Source organism: Triturus cristatus, chromosome 11 (assembly GCF_964204655.1).
Source record: "Triturus cristatus chromosome 11, aTriCri1.1, whole genome shotgun sequence".
NCBI classification, from domain to species: domain Eukaryota; kingdom Metazoa; phylum Chordata; class Amphibia; order Caudata; family Salamandridae; genus Triturus; species Triturus cristatus.
The window spans coordinates 141,426,667-141,449,522 of record NC_140594.1 but is presented as its reverse complement, the minus strand read 5'-3'; the positions used below and the strand labels follow the sequence as shown (position 1 = coordinate 141,449,522).

The 22,856-nt window shown below is 47.3% G+C and overlaps 1 protein-coding gene across 1 annotated transcript in view; it reads left to right on the top strand.

The window, feature by feature from the left end:
• The first annotated feature begins 4,882 nt into the window (after nt 1-4,882).
• RFLNA (refilin A) overlaps nt 4,883-22,856 on the top strand; it is a 101,485-nt gene continuing 83,511 nt past the window's right edge. Inside the window, exons 1-2 of the mRNA XM_085636408.1 lie at nt 4,883-4,987; nt 7,301-7,652. Of these exons, the coding sequence (XP_085492534.1) occupies nt 7,431-7,652 (222 nt within the window). The 5' untranslated portion in view covers nt 4,883-4,987; nt 7,301-7,430. The remainder of the gene's footprint in view (nt 4,988-7,300; nt 7,653-22,856) is intronic.

The following is a 22,856-nucleotide window of genomic DNA, read 5'->3' as shown; positions in this document are numbered from 1 at the left end:
ACATGCTGCCCTGATACACCAAGTAAGGACACGCTGGTGGCAATAAAGTGGTGCGTGCTGGTCCAATCCATTAGCAGACACCAGACAGACCGCTGACAGCCAGTGGTGCTCGGGCAGGCAGCGGGTAGTTCCGCGTTTCTTCAAGAGCACTACACCACAACTACACTCCAGTGTGTTCAAAATGGCAGGAGGCAAGGGGGGCAAGACAACGTTACAAACTAAGTTAGATAAATACGCCTGGAACAAAAATGGAGAAGCTCAAAACACTATCTAAACAATTGGACAAGAGAAGGCACAACTCCCTGATGACCAGGCCGAGCTGACGCTCAAAGATATCATGGCCGCCCTTACTAGTGGTCGAACCTCCCTGGAATCCAGCCTGGATACAGTTAATATCGAACTATCTCACGTACAAGCTGACCTCAGGAAAATGGACACAAGAGTTAAAGAAGTCGAAGAGGTCACTAAAATGCTCTCAACAGACATGTCTCAAATCACAAAACAAGTATAGTTGGAGGCACAGTTGGATGATTATGAGTATCGAGCATGCAGAAACAATGTGCGAATCCTGGGAGTGCTGGAGCGTGCAGAAGGCCCAATAGCGGACCTGTTCGTTAAGGAGTTAATCACCAAGCACCTGCAAGCAAAAGGCCTCTCACGCTACTTTACCATCGAGTGAGCACACCGTGTCCCAGGAGGTCGACCTAAGCCCTGGGCTCCCCCACGTCCAACTGTCGCTAGAGTTTTTAACTTCGGAGACCAGGACACTATGCTGCAAGCAGCGCGATGCGCTTCACCAGTCAACCTTGAAAATAGCATGATTTCCTTTTTTCCAGACTTCACGATAAAAGTCCAGAGTCGCAGTTTCCTGGAGGTCAAGATAGCACTCAGGGATCGGGACATTAGATATGCCATGATATTCCCTGCAAAACTACTCATTGAAGCCAACAGAAAGAATTTTTTTTCTCCACGTTGGAGAAAGCATGGGACTGGCTTGAGGGATGGAGACAAGTTGGAAATCCCAATAAAGACAGACATTCTGGGCCCAAGGGGAATTGGACCAGACCACCCCCGGAGACTGGTGACGGGGCAGGTCGAGAAATAGCCGACTCGGGCTCTGGAAGTGAATGTAGTCTCAGTATACGCCCCGCCTACAATCGGTACATCAGTATTAGGAGACTTGGGGAAGATAATTCTCGACTTGCCAATCGGGTCTCTGATCCTGGGAGGGGATCTTAATATGACACTAGATGACACTATAGATTGCCTGCCAACCACCAATTAACAGCCAAATTGGGACTCCTTAACATATGGGATGCCACAGATCTCACCGCAACAGAGCAACAGTAGGCCACCCTGGGGTACACACTGGCCAAACAATGTATAGCAATACAATGGGGAAATACGAAAGGGCCCAGAAGAGCAGCAGTGACCTCGCAGTATGTTACTATTCAAAAGAGTATGTCTTAGGATCAGAGATATTGTGTGAAACATTGTGAAAAAGGACAATCCATTTACGTTGGTGGTCAAAGAAAGAAAAGTGCCTAGTTTGCTAACAGATGTCTTACTAGAACTTAAATTGAAAATGCCAAATTCATAGTACATTTAGGCAATGGACCCAAAAAGGAGTTCTATGATTTGGGGGCGGGGGGTATAAACATAAAGAATAAACCTTTCGATCAGTACCTTTATCTCTGTATTACAATTCTTCTTATTAAGTCATTAACAGGATGTTAGTAACCAGTGACCAACAAGCTTCCAGAGTGAATCGGATTAAGACGATAGAGCAAGATATTATGTAGCGATTGTGGAGGGCGATAAAAATCTACAAAGCTGGAATCCATTATCCCCAATAAATACTCTTGCCGATAATAATATGTGGCGTGGAGAATGAGAATTGTGGCTGGGATGCTCAGCTACTGTGGCAAATTTGTCATTTGATGTCTCTATGGTTCCCTCTGAGCTGCGTCTGGATGCATTATAGCATTCAAAAGAGGAAACTGTGAGGCACCCCACAAACATGCTTGGAACTAAATTCAGCCATTTAACACAAGAGTTTGATTAAATTCATCTGACGACTTTTTTGCCCTTGAAGAAGCGGTTATTCTAATGCAAACCACAAAACACATGTTTGCAATGTTCTAGTATTTTTATGACTTACAAGAACTGTGTAAATTAACTCTACATGGAAAAAGCAACTTCTTGTAATTGAGATGTATGTTACATATATGTTTTTTGTTTAAATTGTTGTTCCCATGTCAAGTGCTGTTAATGGCTTAATAAAAAGAATTGTAATACAGAGTGAAGGCTACAGATAGAAAAATGTATTCCTTATATCTGCCCCCCCCACCCCATCATAGAACTCCATGTTGGTTTCTATTGCACAAATGTATTACAATTTCATATGACTGCGTTGAGCCACAAAGGTGATTTTGACTACTTGCAGGGCCACTGACACACCGCGTGATTGTGTTTCATTAAATTTCCCAAAACCAAATTCACTTTTGGAGAACTTTAGATGCTAAAGTCATGTTTGTGACCACTTTGGGTACTACAAGTGATGAACTCATCAAACTTGTCAAAAGGAACCGGCATGTGTTAAATGAAAACAACATGTCAATTGAAAGTCCTGTGTTTGCATTCAAGTGGGCAAGACACACTAGGGACATGCAGTTCCATGGCTATACATGCAGCATAAAAGGTCTTCATGAACACATCAGGCGGCCAAAAATGTTAACAAGGGTTTAATGCAAAATTAGCAATCAGCCAGGCTAAATAACAAGTGACAAACGAAATTTCCAAAACATCCACTCAAAATCTACTTGGAGCATATAATGCTAAATGTAATTATATTTACAATAATTTGTATACATTGTACTCCCAAGACAAGTCAAGTGGAAGATAAACATGGAATAGAAACTGTTACTTCAATGATGCCAACCAATGAGCAGGAGGCAGGATCTTTCCGCTGGATGAATGGGGGGAATTCTTCAGTTGAGGATAAAGGTACATAAAGAGACTACTGAATCCACTGTTTTCAGAAAATGACCTCTGTGATTGCAAATGTTGGGGAGACACAGTCATATACCACTATTACATCGGAAAAGGCTTTAGAGCTGGGGCAGAGTCAGTGAGTCGGTCAGGTCCTAAGCACCGCCCTATATTGTACCGGCTCTGTAGCAAAACTACTGCATGAAAAGGTCACAATCAAAGTAAGCTTAAAAACACAAAACAGACATCTCTGTACAATGCATCTGCGACCCAAAGGGTCTGAAGACACTATTGACAAATAATGGATATCTATTTGTATGCACTCATTGGCAGGTATTTTATCAACCTCAGAAGGATGAAAGGCTGAATGCACCCACCAGGATTTGAACCTGTGCCAGTGGGAGGAGCAAAGGATGCATTCATTTTCTGTACTAACACCTGGCTCAATACAATCATTTTGGAAAATTAAAGAATCTGTGCGTAATATATACATTGAATAATGCGTAAAAAAAACGTGGAGTGGAGATCTGTTGAGTTGAGCCAACTTTGATTGATCCGGCCCAGAAGTATTGGAAGGTGCGGGGGGTTGTGTTTTTATCCAGAGTGTAAAGCAAGGACGTGCGTCACTGGAACACTACTCGTTTAAATAGCAAACATTACCACCCGCCCACCTTTTGGGAGATGGGGTGGGTGCAGAACTGGTTCCTCGCCCAGAGCAGCGCCAATGCGTGCACCAGGCCCGCACTCACATCTGCTGGTCGCGGGTGAACTTGTCGGCCGCGTTGTCAGCAGCCACTCAGCGCAATCACCTGCAAGGAATGCTCTGGTGAATGCAGCTCCGCAGGAAATGGTGAGAGGAATTCACGTGGCCTTGTTGCACAATCGCTTGTTTTAACTGTTTTCAAGAACAAGATAATAACCGGGCCCTGTATTCCCGCGTGTGCATTTGTGGGGATAAAGCAAACCCTCATAAACAGGGCGAGAAGGTACCACTTAGCGCTGCGACGTCATGCCAGCCGCCAGAAGCGCACCACATAAAAACAAATAACATACCAAAACACATAATCTACCTTTTCAAGAAGGTTAAGGAGTAAGAAAAGTTTTTCATGTGTGCCGAGTAAGAACAGGTTTTCATGTGTGCCACACAGCTGTCAACTAGTCCCAAGCAGGGCCAGAGCCTGTGTCCAGTGCTGTCTTTTCAGTCAGCAGAACTTTGCATGCTGGGACACGTAGGCAGCTGCGTGCCGCCTCACGGTAACGTGAAACTAAACGTATTCAAAGTGTTGGCTTGAAAACCCAGACTGGAAATGGTGTTCCTGATGACACATGTCCAGTGGTAACTGCTGTATTGGATTTGTTTGCACGTTGGCTGATTGCTGAGGGGAAGGGGTGGTAAAAAGACCTAAATACTTCATGCCTTTCTACATTACAATTGATAAATTATTTTCGCAACCGTAAAATATCTTAAGAAAAATGTATTTAGCTAATAACCGCAACTTTTTTCACTTTATTTTGTTTGTCATTATCCTCAGCTTCTAATGTAGTTTTAAACAAACTATAATGTGTCACTCAACAATATTAATAAGTGTGTAATCTTATTTTTTTTAACTGAATTGCATGATGCCGCTTTAGTGTTTTATTGCCATTATTTTCTTTTTACGCATATATAGGGATTTAATTTTCCCCACCAATCTCCTGTGTCTTTTATTTGAACATTTGTAAGTGTTTTGGAAAGCTACATATACTCTCCAGTTGTTACATTATGATTAGGTTGATGCAGCGTTTCTTGGGAGGCACATGCCTGACTCCTTCTGCGCCATGCCTCTTTCGACTGTAGCGCGTGCCACGTGACACGGAGTGCGCTCGTGCCTCTCCGGGAGCCAGGGAATGCAGAAAAGCAGGCAGCGCTTTCAGTGCGGTTCATAGGAGAGGGTGAGGGTGGAGGGAGCTCAGAGCTGCAGCAGTCCCAGGGCCGGAAGAGACCTCCTTACAAGCGGTGAGTGCCCTTTCTACTCCTCTGTTCCCCTACCAGGTGCTTTACAAACTCTGCTGTGAACTTGAAGGCCACTCTTCTGCTGCGAATCTGACCTCTTGGACTTGCAGCACTTTAAATAGGCTGGTACCGCCAGCCTCTAGGAGCCTCAGCCTGCGCTTCTGAGTGGAACACAGCACTTTAAAATTTACAGTACAGGCACTTCTCGCCAGGACTGAGGCACTGTTAAAGGGCCAGGATCGTAACTTCATACGTCTCCGACTCCTGTCACATCAGACACGTGTGAGCGGGGATACTGCACTTTTGACCCCGCAGTACTGTGCTGTACTTTCAATGGACAGTTACTGGCAGGTTTGAACTTGGCTGAAAGTATTTCAACACCACAATAATGTCATTTCCTAGTAGATCTCCTGTGTTTTTTAATGTGCCAATGCTTTCCAACAGGACTGCTCTCATTTTAATGGATCAGTGCCGGCACTTCGCAGCAGAGTTCTTATACTTTTGATTGAACAGTACCGGCACTTTTTAACAGGAAGCCCTGCTGTGATTCCAGCACTCTTCAGCAGAACTGCTGTTCTTTAATGTTATAAATGTAGATATTCTGAGAGGGCTTTAAACGTTTAAGTGGGTAGTACCGGCAAAGCGGGCGCTGCCAGCTTTTCTCAGGAGTACTGATTTAATTAGACAGTACTGGCACTTTAATTTCAAGCTCCTGTCTACACTCGTGTGTTCCTATCGCAGATCACAAGCTGGCCTACCCCTTGGCCAGTAAGAGTTTTTACTAACCAGCTGACTGCTCCTGGTTGCATCGACCTTAGGAAGACGATGGGCTGAGTCAGCCCTGCTGCAGACTGCACTTAAGAGTTACACACAGATCTCTGCAGCTGGTGCTTAACCCACCGAGCGATCTCACCAGCTGCTCCAGGCTTTGGAAGCACGAAAAAAAAATGTCTGTCCTGAGTTTTCTATAGAAGAAAATCGTGCTTTTTGGACATTATCGATAACGTTCCACAGCTTTGACAAACAAAACACAGATTTTCTGTGCACTGCAAGGAAACCTAATCTCCGGTGCCGGCTGCGGCAGTGAATAGTGCAAGCAGTTCAGGGAAGGAGTGATGGGTTTCTAGGAAATTTGAGCAGCCCCTTTTGTGAATAATCACTGAACACAAATACAATCATTTCTGCCATCCTTTGCCGCGCCGTTGAATTTGTGAGCTCAGCGCCAAGAGGCCTCCTCGACCGCGGACATGGCACTCCATAAATCTATTTACGATTACTGTTATTAAAAATATACCCTTTGCGCGGCCCTTTCTGATGCATTTATGGTTAAATAAACGGAATCGCGTGTTCACACGTGCAGCACAGAGACAGTGACCTGGATTTAATAGCACGTGGAGGGATCTGTCAATAACACCATATTCCCAGACCGAAGAGCAAATATTTGCCTGGCTAGCCCTGCTTTTACTGCCCTCCACCTTCATGAATGTGTCTTTTATGTTCTTCAAGAGGCCATCCAGCGAAAAGAAAACTACATTCTGCTCGTTTTAACCAAACCTACATCTCCAAGAAGGCCCTAGGACCAGCGTCCTCGAGAGCCCCTTCTGTTTCTCGACGCCTGGTTGGGGTTTGAGATGTTTGGTAGCATCGCTCCCTAGATGGCCCTCTAAAATGTGCCAAAAATGCCATAACATTAATTAAGGTGCCACAAATCCTGCCCGGAAAAGGGCATGATTATAGCATTGTCCCACCTGTGGAAAGGATGGATTGAGGGGTGAGAGGGAGGCTTCCTTATGGGACTAAGAGCGGCACGAGATGGAGTCATTTTTTTGGGGGGGGATAACATTTTATTGATTTTATCAGTTGCACATACAGGGTTATATTTGTAGCAGCAGCAACATACAGCACTTTTCTGAATAACGAATAACAAATTACATTCCTTGGTTCAACACTCCCTTAAGTTCTTTCCGTCGCATCGCCAGATCCGCCAGTGGGGATGTACATAGGGACCCTCTGTACCTATTCCACGCTTTCCATTTCTTTCCCCACTTTCTAGGGCATCCCCGAATTATGAAGACTTAGATGGAGTCATTTTTAAAAGGAAGTGTGCTTCTAGAATGAAAGGATTTTGAGAATGAAGGGGGAGTCTCCGAAGGAACGCTGGAAACAGTAATGAAAGAGCGGGAAGCGTCCGAGCAGGGTTGGTGGTGGAGGCAAAGATGTTAGGCCTCAGATAGACATCAATAATTAAAGCATCAGTTTTGTCTTGTGTTTTGACTTCTGAACCTGGTCGTCTAACTTCATCTTGTCTTCCTCTAGGTTTCCCTGGCTCTTCAACGTGTTCCCCTCCACGCGGCACATTGGGCTCTGAACCTGTGCCCCGGGTCTCAGGCTGTCTACGCAGGTTGGGTGTGCCCTTTGCCTGGACTTGGTTGGCGGTATCCCAGACATGGTCGGTCACCTGAACCTCCAGGGGATGGGAGACGGCCTCAAGGACAAGAACCAGGAAGGCTTGTTGGACAGTCCAGACTCCGGCCTTCCCCCTAGCCCCAGCCCTCCTTTCTACTCCATGGCGCCGGGGGTCGCAGAAGGCAGGGCTGTGGGCAGCGTCACGTCCTTCATCGACCACCCAGGACACGGCTGCAGACAGGACAACAAAGGAGGCAAAGTGGTAAGGCCTGTGTACCATCCTTCCAAAAGACGCCCTGCTTGATTCAATTCCACCCGTTGGCCATTGCCTCAACGGGGGTGCAATGTACGTATGTGACTTATATAGCACGAAGCCAACTACAAGGCAACGGTACGATTGGTTGTATCTTTATGGTGGAAGCAAGGATGGGGCAGATGGCGGAGACCCTGGTGTAGATGCAACCACTGAGGCCAATTGTCACCTGCAGAACCAGAAAGACTAAGCGCCTAATCTAGATGTTGGGGGACGGGTTACTCCGTCACACCATAGGATGCAATGGGATTTATATTTCGGTGGACAGGATATCCATCACCGTAGTGACGGTGTAACCCCTCCACCCACAGCTAACTCAGGCGCAGAGTTGTTACCCCACTTCTCTACTTGACCCCACCTTTGAGTTATGGGGCGTCCTTGAGTTCCCTGGTCCCCCTGGGTGCTGTGGCTTTTGTCAAGCGTTCCCGTGTTTGATATTCCTGGTGCTAGGTCGGCGTGGAGGGCTTGCGCTTCCCACCAGATCCCACCAGGCTCTCTTGAGTAGGTGTGTGCAGAGGTGCAAGTTTTGTTCTCAGAATCCCCGCGGAGCACCTGGGGAGCTGCACGAAGTTTCAGAGTGAGACACTTTCCCACATTTGCATGAACATTGTGACTTACTCAACAATTTATGTCGCGAAAGGTAAACTTGCAGTGAAAGGTTCGGCATGTCTTGGCCACTGTGTTTAGAAAAGCTCTGTTAATAGCAAAGAGCGCAGACATGTTTCATTGTGGCCGAGTGCGATTGGGGGCAGATTATTGTGCAGTAGAAATAACCTCACAATGCACAGATCAGGAACTTTGCTCCTGTAAAAACATCTGTGCCTGCCCCTACTACAGGGGGGAGTTTCTGCCACTGGTGGATCAGGCCATTAATGCAGGTGGGGTCACGTGCTTGGTGGGGTATTTAAACAGAATATTGGAAACAAAAATAATGTGGCACAAAATTTCAAGGACAAAAATATTGTGAAGGGAAGTTTCGGTAGGTAAGCAAAGTTTTACTATTAATAGCACCGCATATGTGTACCGGTTCCTGACGATGTATAGATTTTCAAGGTAGGTGGATGTGTAAATAAGCATAGTAAATCCATTGACATCATTTAGGGGTCGCTGCTGCGACCCTTGGCATGTCCCTTGTGACCCCTGGCGCTGCCATTGCGACCCCTAGCATCAGAAATAACAAAATCAGTGGCAGGAAAAGAAGCGGCTCGTCTTTATGCACGTTGGTGGGGGCTTCACTCACCTCGTTTGTTGTCAAATTTTTATTATACTAATAGTGAATAATATTACATTATTTGCTATTAGTTTCATAAAAAATGAAGTACAAATAGCTGGATACGACTTTCCCTGGCAGCTGAGGTAAGTAAAAAATTGCTTTTGAATGTATGTATGTTGTGTGCGTGCTTGCAGTTTTGAGTGTGTTTAAGTAAGAGTGTGAATGTGTAGGCAGAGTGTGTCTATGTGTAAATTCGTGTGTATGTATAAGCACATGTATGTGCGCATGGAAGTGAAGCTCAAGGGGCATGTGAAGTCACTTCCGCTACCCCTGGCATTTTGGTGACCTGACGTCCATGAGTAAACCTGTACTTACCTATTGGCACTTACCTTCTCGATATTTTTGTCCTCCAAGTTTTTTGACGCGATATTCTGTCCACGTGGTATTTTTGTTTCCGATGTACTGTCAGCGGTCGTCTTGGGTCAGGTGTCTGCTTTGGGTACCTTGTTCGTACTGGGAGTCTCAGATTGTTCTCAGTCTAGTTAGTATTTTGTGGCTTGTGGGTGAAGCCATGGTCGGTGGCACTGAGGTGTAGGGACTGAATTGGATGACTGATGGCCTGTGGGTGTGACACTATCGTTCAAATAATGTAATAAAGTGTAGGCTGTGCAGCACACATGAAGACGTGCTACGCCTGATCAGACGTAAAAGGGGACATGGGCGCTGGTTTGTACCACATTATATCATTATCTTTGCAATATTCAGAAGTTAAGGTAGCATGTTTGATAGCTGCTTCTTATCTCAGTTCGTTTCCGCGCCCTCAAATGATGCCCCATTTATAACTTCTCATGCAGAGAAAACATGCGAAGTGTTCACCCATCACCCGAGTCCTCGGGATAAGCGGGTGGTGCGGTCAGATGCATTGTCAGGCCGCCTGTTGGCTAAGTGAGGGTGCCGGAAATGACGTAGAATCTAGCGGTCAGAATATAATTCACTTGGGCACCAATAGATTTAACATGGTGGTGCAGCTGTTTGGGTGCACAAGTTCTCGGGGTTCTCAACCTGCAGGGGGCGCAGATACAAGTATGTGCCGATGTATTCTGGGAAATCACCTTGTGTCTCTTCTAATTTAGTATGGACCCTCTTTAGAGAATTAGAGGCCGTGATTCGCTGTAGCACTGCGTTCGACCAGTTCTTTCCAGCGCAAGTGCAATGCTGCCAGACCCAGGCCACATTTTAAGGATATCCACATAAGATCCATTTACCTGTAATACATCTAAATGGAAAGCAGTTACGTAGTAATTGGTTCTCTTCAAGACCTGGCATGGATACTCCTGGAGGGGTGTCTTCCTATGGAGGCCCTGTATAACATTCTTCATGTTAAAAAATGTGTGCAGGCAAGCCTCCTTTCTGTATGGAAGAAGTGACTAGGGGTTACTGTCAGAGAAACTAGCGCCTAGATAGGCCGTAACCCTAGCAATCTGCGCCACCAGTACTTCACACTTCGCTCTTTACAAGCATTACACAGAGGAGGGCTTGTCAGCTGTGTACAGCTTTTCACTCACACCTCAGGACTCAGAATGTGGCAACTCCGTGGACTGGCAGTGAAAGAACGGACGCACTGTGTTCTCTTGCACCAGACCTATTGCTACATTTCTGTTCTTGTAGAGGGGGAAGGAAATTGGGTCAGCAGCAGGCCCCCGGTCTGGGCACAGCGCAGCAGGTGACTGCGCGTCTAGAGCCGACCCAGCCCAGCCCAGTGCCAGCTGCAGCCCCTGACATTCAAGGGCCGCTCTAAGAAAACCTCTTTGGATTGCCCTCGGGTAAGTTGAATGTTCTCCGAGTTTCTGCCATGAACACCTCAAAGGAGGCGTAAGTGGCGAGGCACTGAGAGGGTATTTTGGAGGACCGGTATAAGTCTTGGCCGCGCGCTGGAGAGTCAGCTGTGGGTGTGGTCTTGTTTCCATGTTATGTGCATTTGTAGAGCGCTTTCTGTCATTATTTATGGTCTCATAGCGCTTTTAGAATCTGGGACTGCGTAGTGCTTCTGGGATGCTTGTTGTCAACTGCAGAACCAAGAAATCTGTGGGGTTTTTTTTAGACAGAAAGGCAGGAGTTATGAACTTTTAGTTACACTGCCTTCTGCGGACTGGGGCTGCTGCCGTATGATGCCACCGCGAAGGCCCCCAGTAGGCACCAAATTGCAACAAAAGCCCCCCAGAATAGCCCTGTTGCTAGGGTAGGAGGAGCACTCAAATGGCAAACCATAATTTTGCCTGGCACAATGAAACTCCTCCCACCAGAGGCGCTTGACTCGTATTGGCTTGAGCGCAGATGCTGTTGTCCAGAGCGCAGGTTGTCTTCAGAAGTAAACAGCAAGGGTTACTGAATATGCCAATTGATGAGAAATCAAAAGCAATTAACAATTGAAGTGGATGTAGGAAGCATCCACAGCTGTGCCACGTATCATATTTAAATAATAATAAACTAGGCATGGCCGCAAGAATGTAATTAATACAAATAATAGGGTGCGACTACTTACATGATTTACTCATTCCTTGGGAACAACGGAGGGCTCAGCAAGAAGTGATCACACGGTGCAACAAAGGTGATACATTGACAAGTGTGTATACAAGTGAAACAAAAGACTCTCAACTCAGGAGGATTCAAAAACAAATATGGCCATAGAAGTCTAATTGTATTGCTGTCAGCAGCGTTTCGACCTCAGTGCAGATACAGAGGCCATCATCAGGACAACGAGTAATTGGAAGATCACTCAACCTGTAATTTAGATGGGACAGGTCAGGAGTGAACCAAGCAGGGGACGTGACCAGAATAGGAATTAAATAAGTTTTGAAGGTGTTTCGACCTCTATGCAGATAGCGAGGTCATCATCAGGACAGCGAGTAATTGGAAGATCACTCAACCTGTAATTTAGATGGGACAGGTCAGGAGTGAATCAAGCAGGGAACGTACCCAGAATAGGAATTAAATACACTTTGACAGTGTTTCAACCTCTATGCAGATATTGAGGTCATCATCAGGAGAGTGAATAATTGGAATAGCACTCAACCTGTAATTTAGAGGGGACAGGTTATGAGTCAATTAAGCACAGGAGTGAATCAAGCAATAGATATGGCCAGTAATAGGAATTCATTTCTGTTGCTGGCCATATCCTCGGCTTGATTCACTCATGACCTGTCCCCTCTAAATTACAGGTTGAGTGCTCCTCCAGTTAGTCACTCACTGTCTCGATGATGACCTCAATAACTGCATAGAGGCTGAAGCGCCGTTGACTCATTAGCCTCACATGACCTTACTTGTCCAGGAATCTTCCTGAGTTGACTCTTTTGTTTTTTACTTGTATACACACTTGTCACTGTATCACGTTTGTTGCACCGTGTAATTACTCCTCAGCGATCACTCCAATGTTATAAGTAAATAATTTTAGTAATTGTACCCTAGTATTTTTATTAATTGCATTCATTTGGCCATGCTTCGGTATTTTCTTATTTGCTAAATGTGCTAAGTAGTTTGTCTTCAGTGACACTAGAAGGATTGGGTGTCATTGGCTGGAGTTGGCATGTCATTGGCTGGTGTTGGCGTGCTATTGGCTGGAGTTGGCGTGTCATTGGCTGGAGTTGTGGTCTAATGACTCATTATTGGACCTCAGAGGTGAAGATCTGCGTTTTATTGGAAGGAAGAGTAGAGGTTGTTCCCCAGGGACCATGGGCCACATTTCACAAAGGCTTTTTTGTGAGAGTCCTTGTGGTTTACTCCTGCCTTTGGTGTGAATTACTCCTTTATGGAATTCTCTAAGCACTTTCTAGGAGTAGTTGCATTCTACTCTATACTTTGGTATGGCTTACACAGGAGTTACCTGAAATAAGTTGTGTTTACTCTTGGAAAAACAGCTTTGTGAGTCAAGTCAGGGCCATGGCTAAGCCAGCCTTACTTTTGGAAATTCATGAATTAAACACGAAGTACTGACAGAAAATGCTTTATAAATCAAGCCTGTAGATTGAAGACTACTCCACGCTTATAGCAGCTGAAAGACACACCTACTCAGGTAAAAAGCTCTGTGAATCACGCCCAAGTGGTCAAATCCCCAACCAGTTTGAGCAAGTAGTGTTGAGATGTGCCTAGTGACTAGATCATGGACCGCAGCACGACAAAACCTGCATTCTATTCCCTGTGTCACCACTAGCCCAAATCGTGTGACCCTTGCCATCTCCCTTTCTTTTGCTGTACTGCAGATTCCTTGGATGTCCGGCTAGGGGGAATGGCCTTATACAAGTATATTCACTTATAATATGTTCATTTGTGTGTTCGCTGTGCTTCAAGCTGGTGGTGGTATTGAATGGAATGGGGAAACATTGGTTTGGAGAAGCTGGTGTTTGCTGGGAGCAGTGGTGGTACTGGCTGGGCTAATGTGGGTGGCCTTGACGGGGACGGAGCGGCTTTGGATAGACTGGTATTGGCTGGAAGCGGTAGGCTCTGTTGGGGCTAGCATTGGCTCAAAGGTGGTCAAGTTTGCTGGGGCAGCATGATGTCTTTGGCTTGGAGAAGTTGGCATTGGCTGGGTGGGGTGATGTTGGCTCGAACTGGGTGGCATTAGATGGGTTACTTTGGAGGCGGTGGCATTGACTGTTAGAGGTGCTATTGCTAGAAGTAGGCGGAACTGGCTGGGGTGGGCATTGGCTTGAAGGGGCTACTGTTGGCTGGGATTGGGTGGCATTTGCTTGGAAGGATGTTGTTTGCTGGGTGAGGTTGACTGGGAGGGGGTGGTGTTGGCTTGGAGGGGTGGTGTTTTCTTGGTGCGTTGGCTCAGATGGGGTGGCATTGGATGGGGTTTGGTTAACTGGAAGGGAGTGGTACTGGCTGGGGATGTGGTAGTATTGGCTGAAGGGGGCGAGGCACTCAGTAGGGTGGCATTTGGTTGAATAGGTATAGGGTTGGCTGGAATGCTGTGGCATTGGATGGGGTGAGTTAACTGTGGGGGGGTGTTGGCTGGGAGGTGTTGGCGTTGGCTGGAGGTGGCATTGGGTGGGACCTCTGGCTTTGGCTGGGAGGGGTGGTGTTGGCAGGGACGGGTGGTGGTGTTGGCTGAAAAGGAGAGAGGCACTGACTAAGCAGCATTGGCTTGAAGGGGTGGCGTTGGCTGTGAGGGGCTGTGTTGTTGTGGAGAGGGTAGTGTTGGCTGGGAGGGTTGGTGTTGGTCGCAACAGGGTGACATTGGCATGGAGGGGTGGCTTTGGCTGGGAGGGGTGGCGTTGGCTGGGAGGGGTGATGTTGGCTGTGAGGGGCTGTGTTGTTGTGGAGAGGGTGGTGTTGTCTGGGAGGGTTGGTGTTGGTCGGAACAGGGTGACATTGGCATGGAGGGGTGGCTTTGGCTGGGAGGGGTGGTGTTGGCTGGGAGTGGTGGAGTTGTCTGTGACAGGTGGTGTTGGGTCGCAGGGGCCTTGTAGGGGTGGCGTTGGCAGGGAGGGGTGGTGGTGGCAGGGAGGGTGGTGTTGGGGTGGTGTTGGCAGGGAGGGGTGGTATTGGCAGGGACGGCTAGTGTTGGCTGAAAAGGGGAGAGGCACAGACTGAGCGGCATTGGCTTGAAGGGGTGGCGTTGGCTGGGAGAGCGTGGCATTGGCTGGAACTGGTGGCATCGCATGGAGGTGGCACGCCCTGAGAGCCATGGTATTGCTGTGCTGTGCTGGTAGTGTTGGTCAGGTTTAGGTCACCGAGCCCTCTTCCTCGGACCTCGGTGAGTCTCCGGTTCATCGCCGAGGTCAGTGCCGAGGGTGCTGAGCGAGAGCCCTGCCTCGCTGGCTGCTGACTGCTCAGCAGCCCGGGCCTGCGGCTGGCAGACAATGGCAGCATTTACACAGGGGCCCCGAGCCCCCGCGGGAATGTGAGCCCTGACCTCCCCGGCTCCGCCCCAGAAATCCAAGCCCTGCTTCCGGCGGGCGCGTGCTCTGTGAGTAAAGTGCACGTCGGGTTTACACACTGCGTTAGAAAGGTAGTGGAACCATTCAGTGCTTGAAGTGCAAGAGGGGAAGAGTCCACTCTCTTGCACAGTGACTGGGAGAAGTGCCTTGGAGAAGTGCTTCTGAGAATCCTTGGTACACGTCTAGTAAAGCCTTAACAAACCGGGCTGTTACAAAGTAGGGCTTGTAACTTAAGTGCATTGTGCAGTAGAGCTTAAGTGCATGTGCTGCAATCTGTCCTGAGAAGTACAGCTACTGTCCCAAAATGTATTGCAGAGCACCGTGAAGTGCCAGAAGTGCCCCAACATTCGTAGTGCAGTATTCAAGTTCTGGTGCTGTCCCACACGAGTATTGTAGTCCTCGGCAGCTCCAGTGCTGTTCCGTTAGTTGAGCCATAGTCCTGTCCCATTAGCTGTGTTTTAGTCCTTATGCAGTGGTGCTGCCTTGGACGAGTATTGTAGTCCTCTGAAGCGCCAGTACTGTCTTGTTAGTTGTGTTATAGTCCTTATGCAGTGGTGCTGTCTTGTACGAGTATTGCAGTCCTCTGAAGCGCCAGTACTGTCTTGATACTTGTGCTATAGTCCTTATGCAGTGGTGCTGCCTTGTACGAGTATTGCAGTCCTCTGAAGCGCCAGTACTGTCTTGATACTTGTGTTATAGTCCTTATGCAGTGGTGCTGCCTTGGACGAGTATTGCAGTCCTCTGAAGCGCCAGTATTGTCCCGATAGTTGTGTTATAGTCCTTATGCAGTGGTGCTGCCTTGGACGAGTATTGTAGTCCTCTGAAGCGCCAGTACTGTCTTGTTAGTTGTGGTATAGTCCTTATGCAGTGGTGCTGCCTTGTACGAGTATTGTAGTCCTCTGAAGCGCCAGTACTGTCTTGTTAGTTGTTATAGTCCTTATGCAGTGGTGCTGCCTTGTACGAGTATTGTAGTCCTCTGAAGCGCCAGTACTGTCTTGTTAGTTGTGGTATAGTCCTTATGCAGTGGTGCTGCCTTGGACGAGTATTGCAGTCCTCTGAAGCGCCAGTACTGTCTTGTTAGTTGTGTTATAGTCCTTATGCAGTGGTGCTGCCTTGTACGAGTATTGCAGTCCTCTGAAGCGCCAGTACTGTCTTGTTAGTTGTTATAGTCCTTATGCAGTGGTGCTGCCTTGTACGAGTATTGCAGTCCTCTGAAGCGCCAGTACTGTCTTGATACTTGTGCTATAGTCCTTATGCAGTGGTGCTGCCTTGTACGAGTATTGCAGTCCTCTGAAGCGCCAGTACTGTCTTGATACTTGTGTTATAGTCCTTATGCAGTGGTGCTGCCTTGGACGAGTATTGCAGTCCTCTGAAGCGCCAGTACTGTCCCGATAGTTGTGTTATAGTCCTTATGCAGTGGTGCTGCCTTGGACGAGTATTGTAGTCCTCTAAAGCGCCAGTACTGTCTTGTTAGTTGTGGTATAGTCCTTATGCAGTGGTGCTGCCTTGGACGAGTATTGCAGTCCTCTGAAGCGCCAGTACTGTCTTGTTAGTTGTTATAGTCCTTATGCAGTGGTGCTGCCTTGTACGAGTATTGTAGTCCTCTGAAGCGCCAGTACTGTCTTGTTAGTTGTTATAGTCCTTATGCAGTGGTGCTGCCTTGGACGAGTATTGCAGTCCTCTGAAGCGCCAGTACTGTCTTGATACTTGTGGTATAGTCCTTATGCAGTGGTGCTGCCTTGGACGAGTATTGCAGTCCTCTGAAGCGCCAGTACTGTCTTGTTAGTTGTGTTATAGTCCTTATGCAGTGGTGCTGCCTTGTACGAGTATTGTGGTCCTCTGAAGCGCCAGTACTGTCCCTTTAGTCGTGTTCCATCGCTTCAGTAGTGGTGCTGTCTTTATTGCAATGCTTCTGTGAAGTTTTCCTAATGTTTTATTAGTCATATTAGAGTGCTTAAGTGCTGGTGCGGCGCTACATAAATATTGCAGTCCTTCCGTGAAGTGCCGCTAATGTCTTGTTAATCATATTTCAGTCCTTAAGCGTCCGCATTTCTCTAATTTAAATATGAGCCTTGAAGCGCCGTAATGTCCTAAACAAGCATTGCAGCCCTCAAAAGCCACCAGTTCTCTGCAAAGCTATTAAAAGTGCTTCTGTTAAGTTCCGCTACTTTCATATTAGTCATGTTGCAGGTACCACCCTACACCAGTACCGGAGTCCCTCTGGAAAACATTGCCACAGTCTCAGTAACATTACAGTTCTTAAATTCCGGTACTGTCCCATACAGGTATTACAGTCCTTGAGTGGCAGTGCTGCCCTACATAACCACTGCAGTCCTTCTGTGAAGTTTCCCTAAAATCCTATTCATAGTACAGTCCTTAAGTGCCAGTATTGCCCTACACAAGTACCACAGTCCTTAAGTGCCGGTACCGTCCTTCACAGGTATTGCAGCCCTTCTGTAAAGTGTTCTCTTCTTCATATTACAGTCCTTAAGTGCTAGTATTACCCTATACAAATAGTACTTTCTTTAAGTGCCTGTATTGCCCTACACAAGTACCACAGTCCTTAAGTGCCGGTACTGTCCTTCACAAGTATTGCAGCCCTTCTGTAAAGTGTTATCTTCTTCATATTACAGTCCTTAAGTGCTAGTATTAACCTATACAAATAGTACTTTCTTTAAGTGCCAGTATTGCCCTACACAAGTGCCACAGTCCTTAAGTGCTGGTACTGTCCTTCACAAGTATTGCAGCCCTTCTGTAAAGTGATCTCTTCTTCATATTACAGTCCTTAAGTGCTAGTATTACCCTATACAAATAGTACTTTCTTTAAGCACCATTATAGTCCTATGCAAGAATTTGAGTCCTTCTTAAGTGCCGGTTTTGTCCTATACAAGTATTACAGTTCTTAAAATCCACTACTGTCCGTCACAAGTGCTGGAGGCCTTCTCAAAAGGTCAAAAGTCCAACCGTCTCATTAGTAATATTCGAATTTTAGAAATTCTTGCCCAGCCCTGTACGAGTATTACAGTCCCTGCGGCACGTACAGCTGTGCAGCGCGCGTGCAGTCCTCCTGGTAAGAACCTGTCCGCCGGAGCTCTTCGCCACATCCTATCCCAGCATGCTTCACGTGCGCGAGCGGTGTTCATAAAACGCCCGTGTCTTCGAGGCGGAATGCTCGCCCGCATTCCAGCCGCTCTCTCTCTGAATGGCCCGTCTCTCCTGCCCGTCCAGAAACCAGCCATAAAGCGCATTGGTCTTGGGTTCCCGTGAAAGCACATTCTTCGCCATAAACCTTTTATATGCCTTTCCCAGCTGTGGCTTTAGCAGGGCTGAATCAGATTGCAGAGCGCAGGAGGTGCTGGGGCCGAGCGGCGGTTCTCACCAGTTTCTCGACACCCTATAAATCTGATGCTTTCTGCTAAACTCTGAGGGCAGCAGCACTGAGCGTCAGCGCCATGTTTTTTTAGGTTTTGGGTACTAGGCACTGCATGCGCTGTCTGTTGCCAAGATGTATTGTCAATGCCATGATTCCTTACCATTAGGTAGCCTCATTGTCCCTGCCATTTGCTTGCTTCTTAGTCTTTGCATTGTGCACATTAGCTTGTGTAGGCTTAACTTTCTCTTCCTGAGTTCGTCCCGCCCCCGGAGCATGAACACAATACCCATGATCTTCCAATGCTCTTTTTTCAAGCGCTATTTTTCCATTTTGTTAAGCACTGCACAAGACTGCATTTGTTTTCCATCTGTCTCCCTCGTGCCCTTCCCCTCCTCTGTGATCCACTTGGCTTTGTGTGCTTCTCCCACGTGCATTGCTTTCTCACCGGTGTGTTGCATCGTTCCACATAGCGCTTTGTCATCCATTTGCCTCCCCCGCTCCACTTCCCTCTCTCTGTTCGCTTTCCACCCAGTGCCCTCTATGTTGTCTTCCCCACCCATGCCTCAGAGTTGCTTCCGCCCAACAACCCACGTTGCTTTTCCCCCACCTGCTTGCACTTTTTGTCTTTTTGTTTACCAATCCAACTCAGACTTTTCTTCTTTTTTAGCCATGCTGCACAGCATTGTTATGTTCTAGAGATTTATACAGCGCGCAGCTACTCCAAAGTGTGTCCCAGCGCTAAACAGACATAACGGCACCGACAGCAATGACCTTTGCAGACTGTCGGAAGAGCCACGTCTTTCGTTTTTTAAAGGTGAAGATATCGCGTATAGTGTGTAGCTCCAAAGAGACTTTATTCCATGTGACCGGCCCCAGAGAGGAGAGGGATCTGCCGCCTGCTCTAAGCCGGTTGATTTTTGGAACTCTAGCCAAGTTTTCAGAAGAAGAGCGTAAAGTTATGGAAGGAACGTAGTCATGGATCCTCTCCCTCGGATAGCTGTCCCCACTGCCATGTGGACCTGTATGTATCAGGACCATGGATTTGAACTATATCCTTTTTTATGGGAAGCCAGTGGAGGGACTCCAGATGGGAGGACATGTGTTTCGCAGGGGGAGATTACGAAGCAATCGGGCTGCCGAGTTCTGTTCCACCTGGAGCCTGCCCAGGAGGTACTCCGGAAGACCTAGGTAGAGAGAATTCCCGTAATCTAATTTAGAGGTTCTTCGAGCTTGGATTACCATTCTCTTGGAACACTCCGACATAAGGGCAGGGATTTTTTCAACATCCGAGGCATCCGCAAGCAACAACCGACGAAAGCCTGGATCTACGGTTGAAAAAAAAGCACACTATCAAATGTGTTGGCTAAGATCTTTATTGAGCCCTGTGGAGGGCCCGGAAGAGGAGCATCCCTCGGCCAGAAGAATCTCCATAAATCTGCTGAAGATGAACCAAAGATCATAATCTCTGTCTTATCCGAGTTGCATTTTCACTGATTAATTGCCAACCACTGGAACACCTGATAGAGGCAGTTTTAATATCCTCCCTAGCAAACTCTTCTTCCTTCCCACGGGTCAAGAGAAGCTGGGTGTCATCTGCATACACATTTTCTTTGGCTCTCAAGGACCCTGGCAACACTGCTAATGGTGTAAGATAAACATTAAACAGGGTGGGGCTTAGAGCCAAGCCTTGTGGAATATCAACCGTCAATTCACATGCTTTGGAAGAGAAAGGAGGCACCCAGACCTCTTGGCTTCTTACGTCCAAAAAAGAGGCAAGCCAATTAAGAGCAATATTCTTAATCCCAAATGCATGGAGGAGATCAAGGAGCCATCGGTGAGGGACAGTATCGAAGGCCGCCGATAAGTCTAGCATTATCAAGATGGCCTTCCCTCCTATGTCCTAGGCGCCTCTTACATATTCCACAACTTCTAATGACGCTGTTTCAGTGCTGAAGTGGGACCTTAAGTCCGACAGGTTAGGATGAAGGAGATTGTTCTCCTCCAAAAATTGCGACAATTGTGAGTTGACAGATTTTACCAATATTTTCGAAATAGCAGGGAGAAGGGAGATGGGTCTATATTTAGCCAGAATTTTGGGGTCCGCTGCAGGTTTTTTAAAGTAATGATGTGATTTTTGCGCTTTTCCAGTGGGCCGGAATCTTGCCAGATTGCAAAGAGGTGTTCAACGCTCTATTTACAATCGGGTTAATTACCTGGGCTACTTTGGCCAACATTGTGGGAGGGCCTTAGGGGTGCTGTCCAAGCAATAATACCCAACGTTGAAAGCTATTGGCTTTGCTTATTCTTGAATCTGTAGACATTTTATTTTCACTCTATAAGTGCTGGGCAACTTCTTGAAAATGTGCTCTTTCTGTTTTTTTATGTTGTCTTGTAATCTAACTTTCAGCAACATTTTCATGTTAAGTGTCATAGGTGATTTGGGGAACGTGGATAATTGTGCTCAAAACTTGGAGATGTGTCAATTGCATGTTCGAATGCCCTGTGTATAGTGCTGGCATTGTGTCAGTGTCAGAATGAGGAAGTTATCCACTTCCCTGAAATGCATGCAGAGCCGAGGGTGCGAGACCACAGCACAACTTCCTCTCCTATCACTCATTGACTTTATGCTTGTCTTTGACCATGTCTAGGTCTCTGCTGTCTTTTGGCTAGATTGTGTCATAAAAAAGAGTGCTTTAAATGGACAGGTACTGTCCGGTACTGAGTACCTGCACTTCTTTAATTTGAAAGGGAGAGTACCGGCACTTCTCAACAAGGCTGCAATGTTTTTAAGGGGAGAGTACCGGCACTTCTCAGGAGCAGGCAGGTACTCTAAATAGTGAGTAACTGCATTATATAGTTCCATTTAAAGCACCGCATAGAAATATCCTATACATACATACCCTGGCAGTGCCCTTGGGAAGTGCCCAGGAAGCCACCACTCATTAATTGGACACATCCGTGCTGTCTCGTTGCAGTAACCAGCACACTGCATGTGCAATCAGTACTGTGGTGCTACAGAAGAGAAGGCTGGTGCTGTCTTCAGCCTGGTGCCAATGCACAGCGTCTGTCATGTCCACGTGCCCAGCGTGTACTCCGTGACAAAGCATATGCCATGAAGCTCGGTGTTGTGTAGGGGCATGGTTTGAGAGGGAGGCACCTGTAAACCCGCCTCCTGTTCTGTGAGTTAATTTACGTTATAGGTAGGTTTTTACAATATAAATCCACCTATGTAGATTCATACTTCTTAGACAATGCCAAGCACCATAATCTTTGTCATGGAGAAATGCAAATTGTCTCCATTCACATGTGATCTTTACCACAGACACACATGTAGTCTCAGGTTTCCTAAAAGTATCAGCAAATTTTGTTTGTGTCTATTTTAAAAGGAGGCTCCCTCACTTCCATCCAGGGGCGGCTCCTCCGCTAAGGCGCTGGAGCGCTGCCCCACTGCCTTTCAGCACAGCAAAAAAGGAAGAATAAAATAATAATAATGCAATGTTATCGTTTTATGTTTCTGTGCTTTGGCAGTTTTGTGTGGTGGGGCGGGGCTGGGCAGCAGGGGGGGGGGGAGTGGTGGCACCCCTCCTAAGTGCGCATGAATGTTTGGCCAGCCCCCTGTGGCCAGCCAAACATTCATGTGCACTTTGCATGTTCTCCACGCCGGCTGCATTACAGCCTAGGTGGAGAACATGCCCAGGCTCCCATTCCCCATCTGAGCACTAAACCACGACGCTCAGACCAATCACAACGTTGCATTGCCGCGTTGTGATTGGTTTAGGGGAGCCTGGGTGCTTCCTGCTTCCTGTTCCAACAGAAGCCAGGAAGAGGACAGAGAGGACGAAAGAGAGGCGCTGGCTGGCTGGCAGGTAAGTGATTTAAAAAAAATATTAATTTAACCCACTTTCACCTCCTTCCCCCCTCCCCAATACTGGTTCGCGGGAGCAGCCGCGAGTGCTTCTATCACACTTCTCTTATGACCCGGCGGCTGTGGAAGGCCCATACGTTGGCTGCAACCACCTGCATTAGATGCCCAGAGTAGGAAGGGAACCAAATCATATGGTTTGGGGTTGCCCAATTGTGAATCGATACTTGTCATGAACCTTCGTTTCGCTGCCTAGAGCACTGGGAACCCCAATGACGGCGTCGCTGAAGCTTGCCCTGCTGGGGGATTCTAGACGACTTCTGTGGGTCCCCAGGGAGACTGGAACACTTATGGGGCTTGGGACACTGATTACAAAAAGAGATATCGCCATACACTGGAAATCGGCTGGAGCCCCATCGCTGGCCGAGCGGGGAGCTGGAATGGATTAGTGTGCGAAGAAGGAGGAGCCTAAATACTGCGTACACGGTGCAGTGTCATCTTAATGCATGGGCACGCTGGGCAGTTGCCCGGGGGCCCACGAGCATAGGGGCCCCATGCAGACCAGAATTTAACACAAATGTTCTGTTAAACATTTTTATTCCTGTGAGTGGTTGTGTAGGCGGGGCCCAGTGCACTGCTTTGCCTGAGGGCCTATAATGCTGTTAAGACGGCCCTGCATGGGTGTCCTCAGACACATGTCAAGATATGAGGAAAATGGTGGGTCTATTACGGGTTGGACTGAAAGGTCGTGGACGGCGTCTAAGAA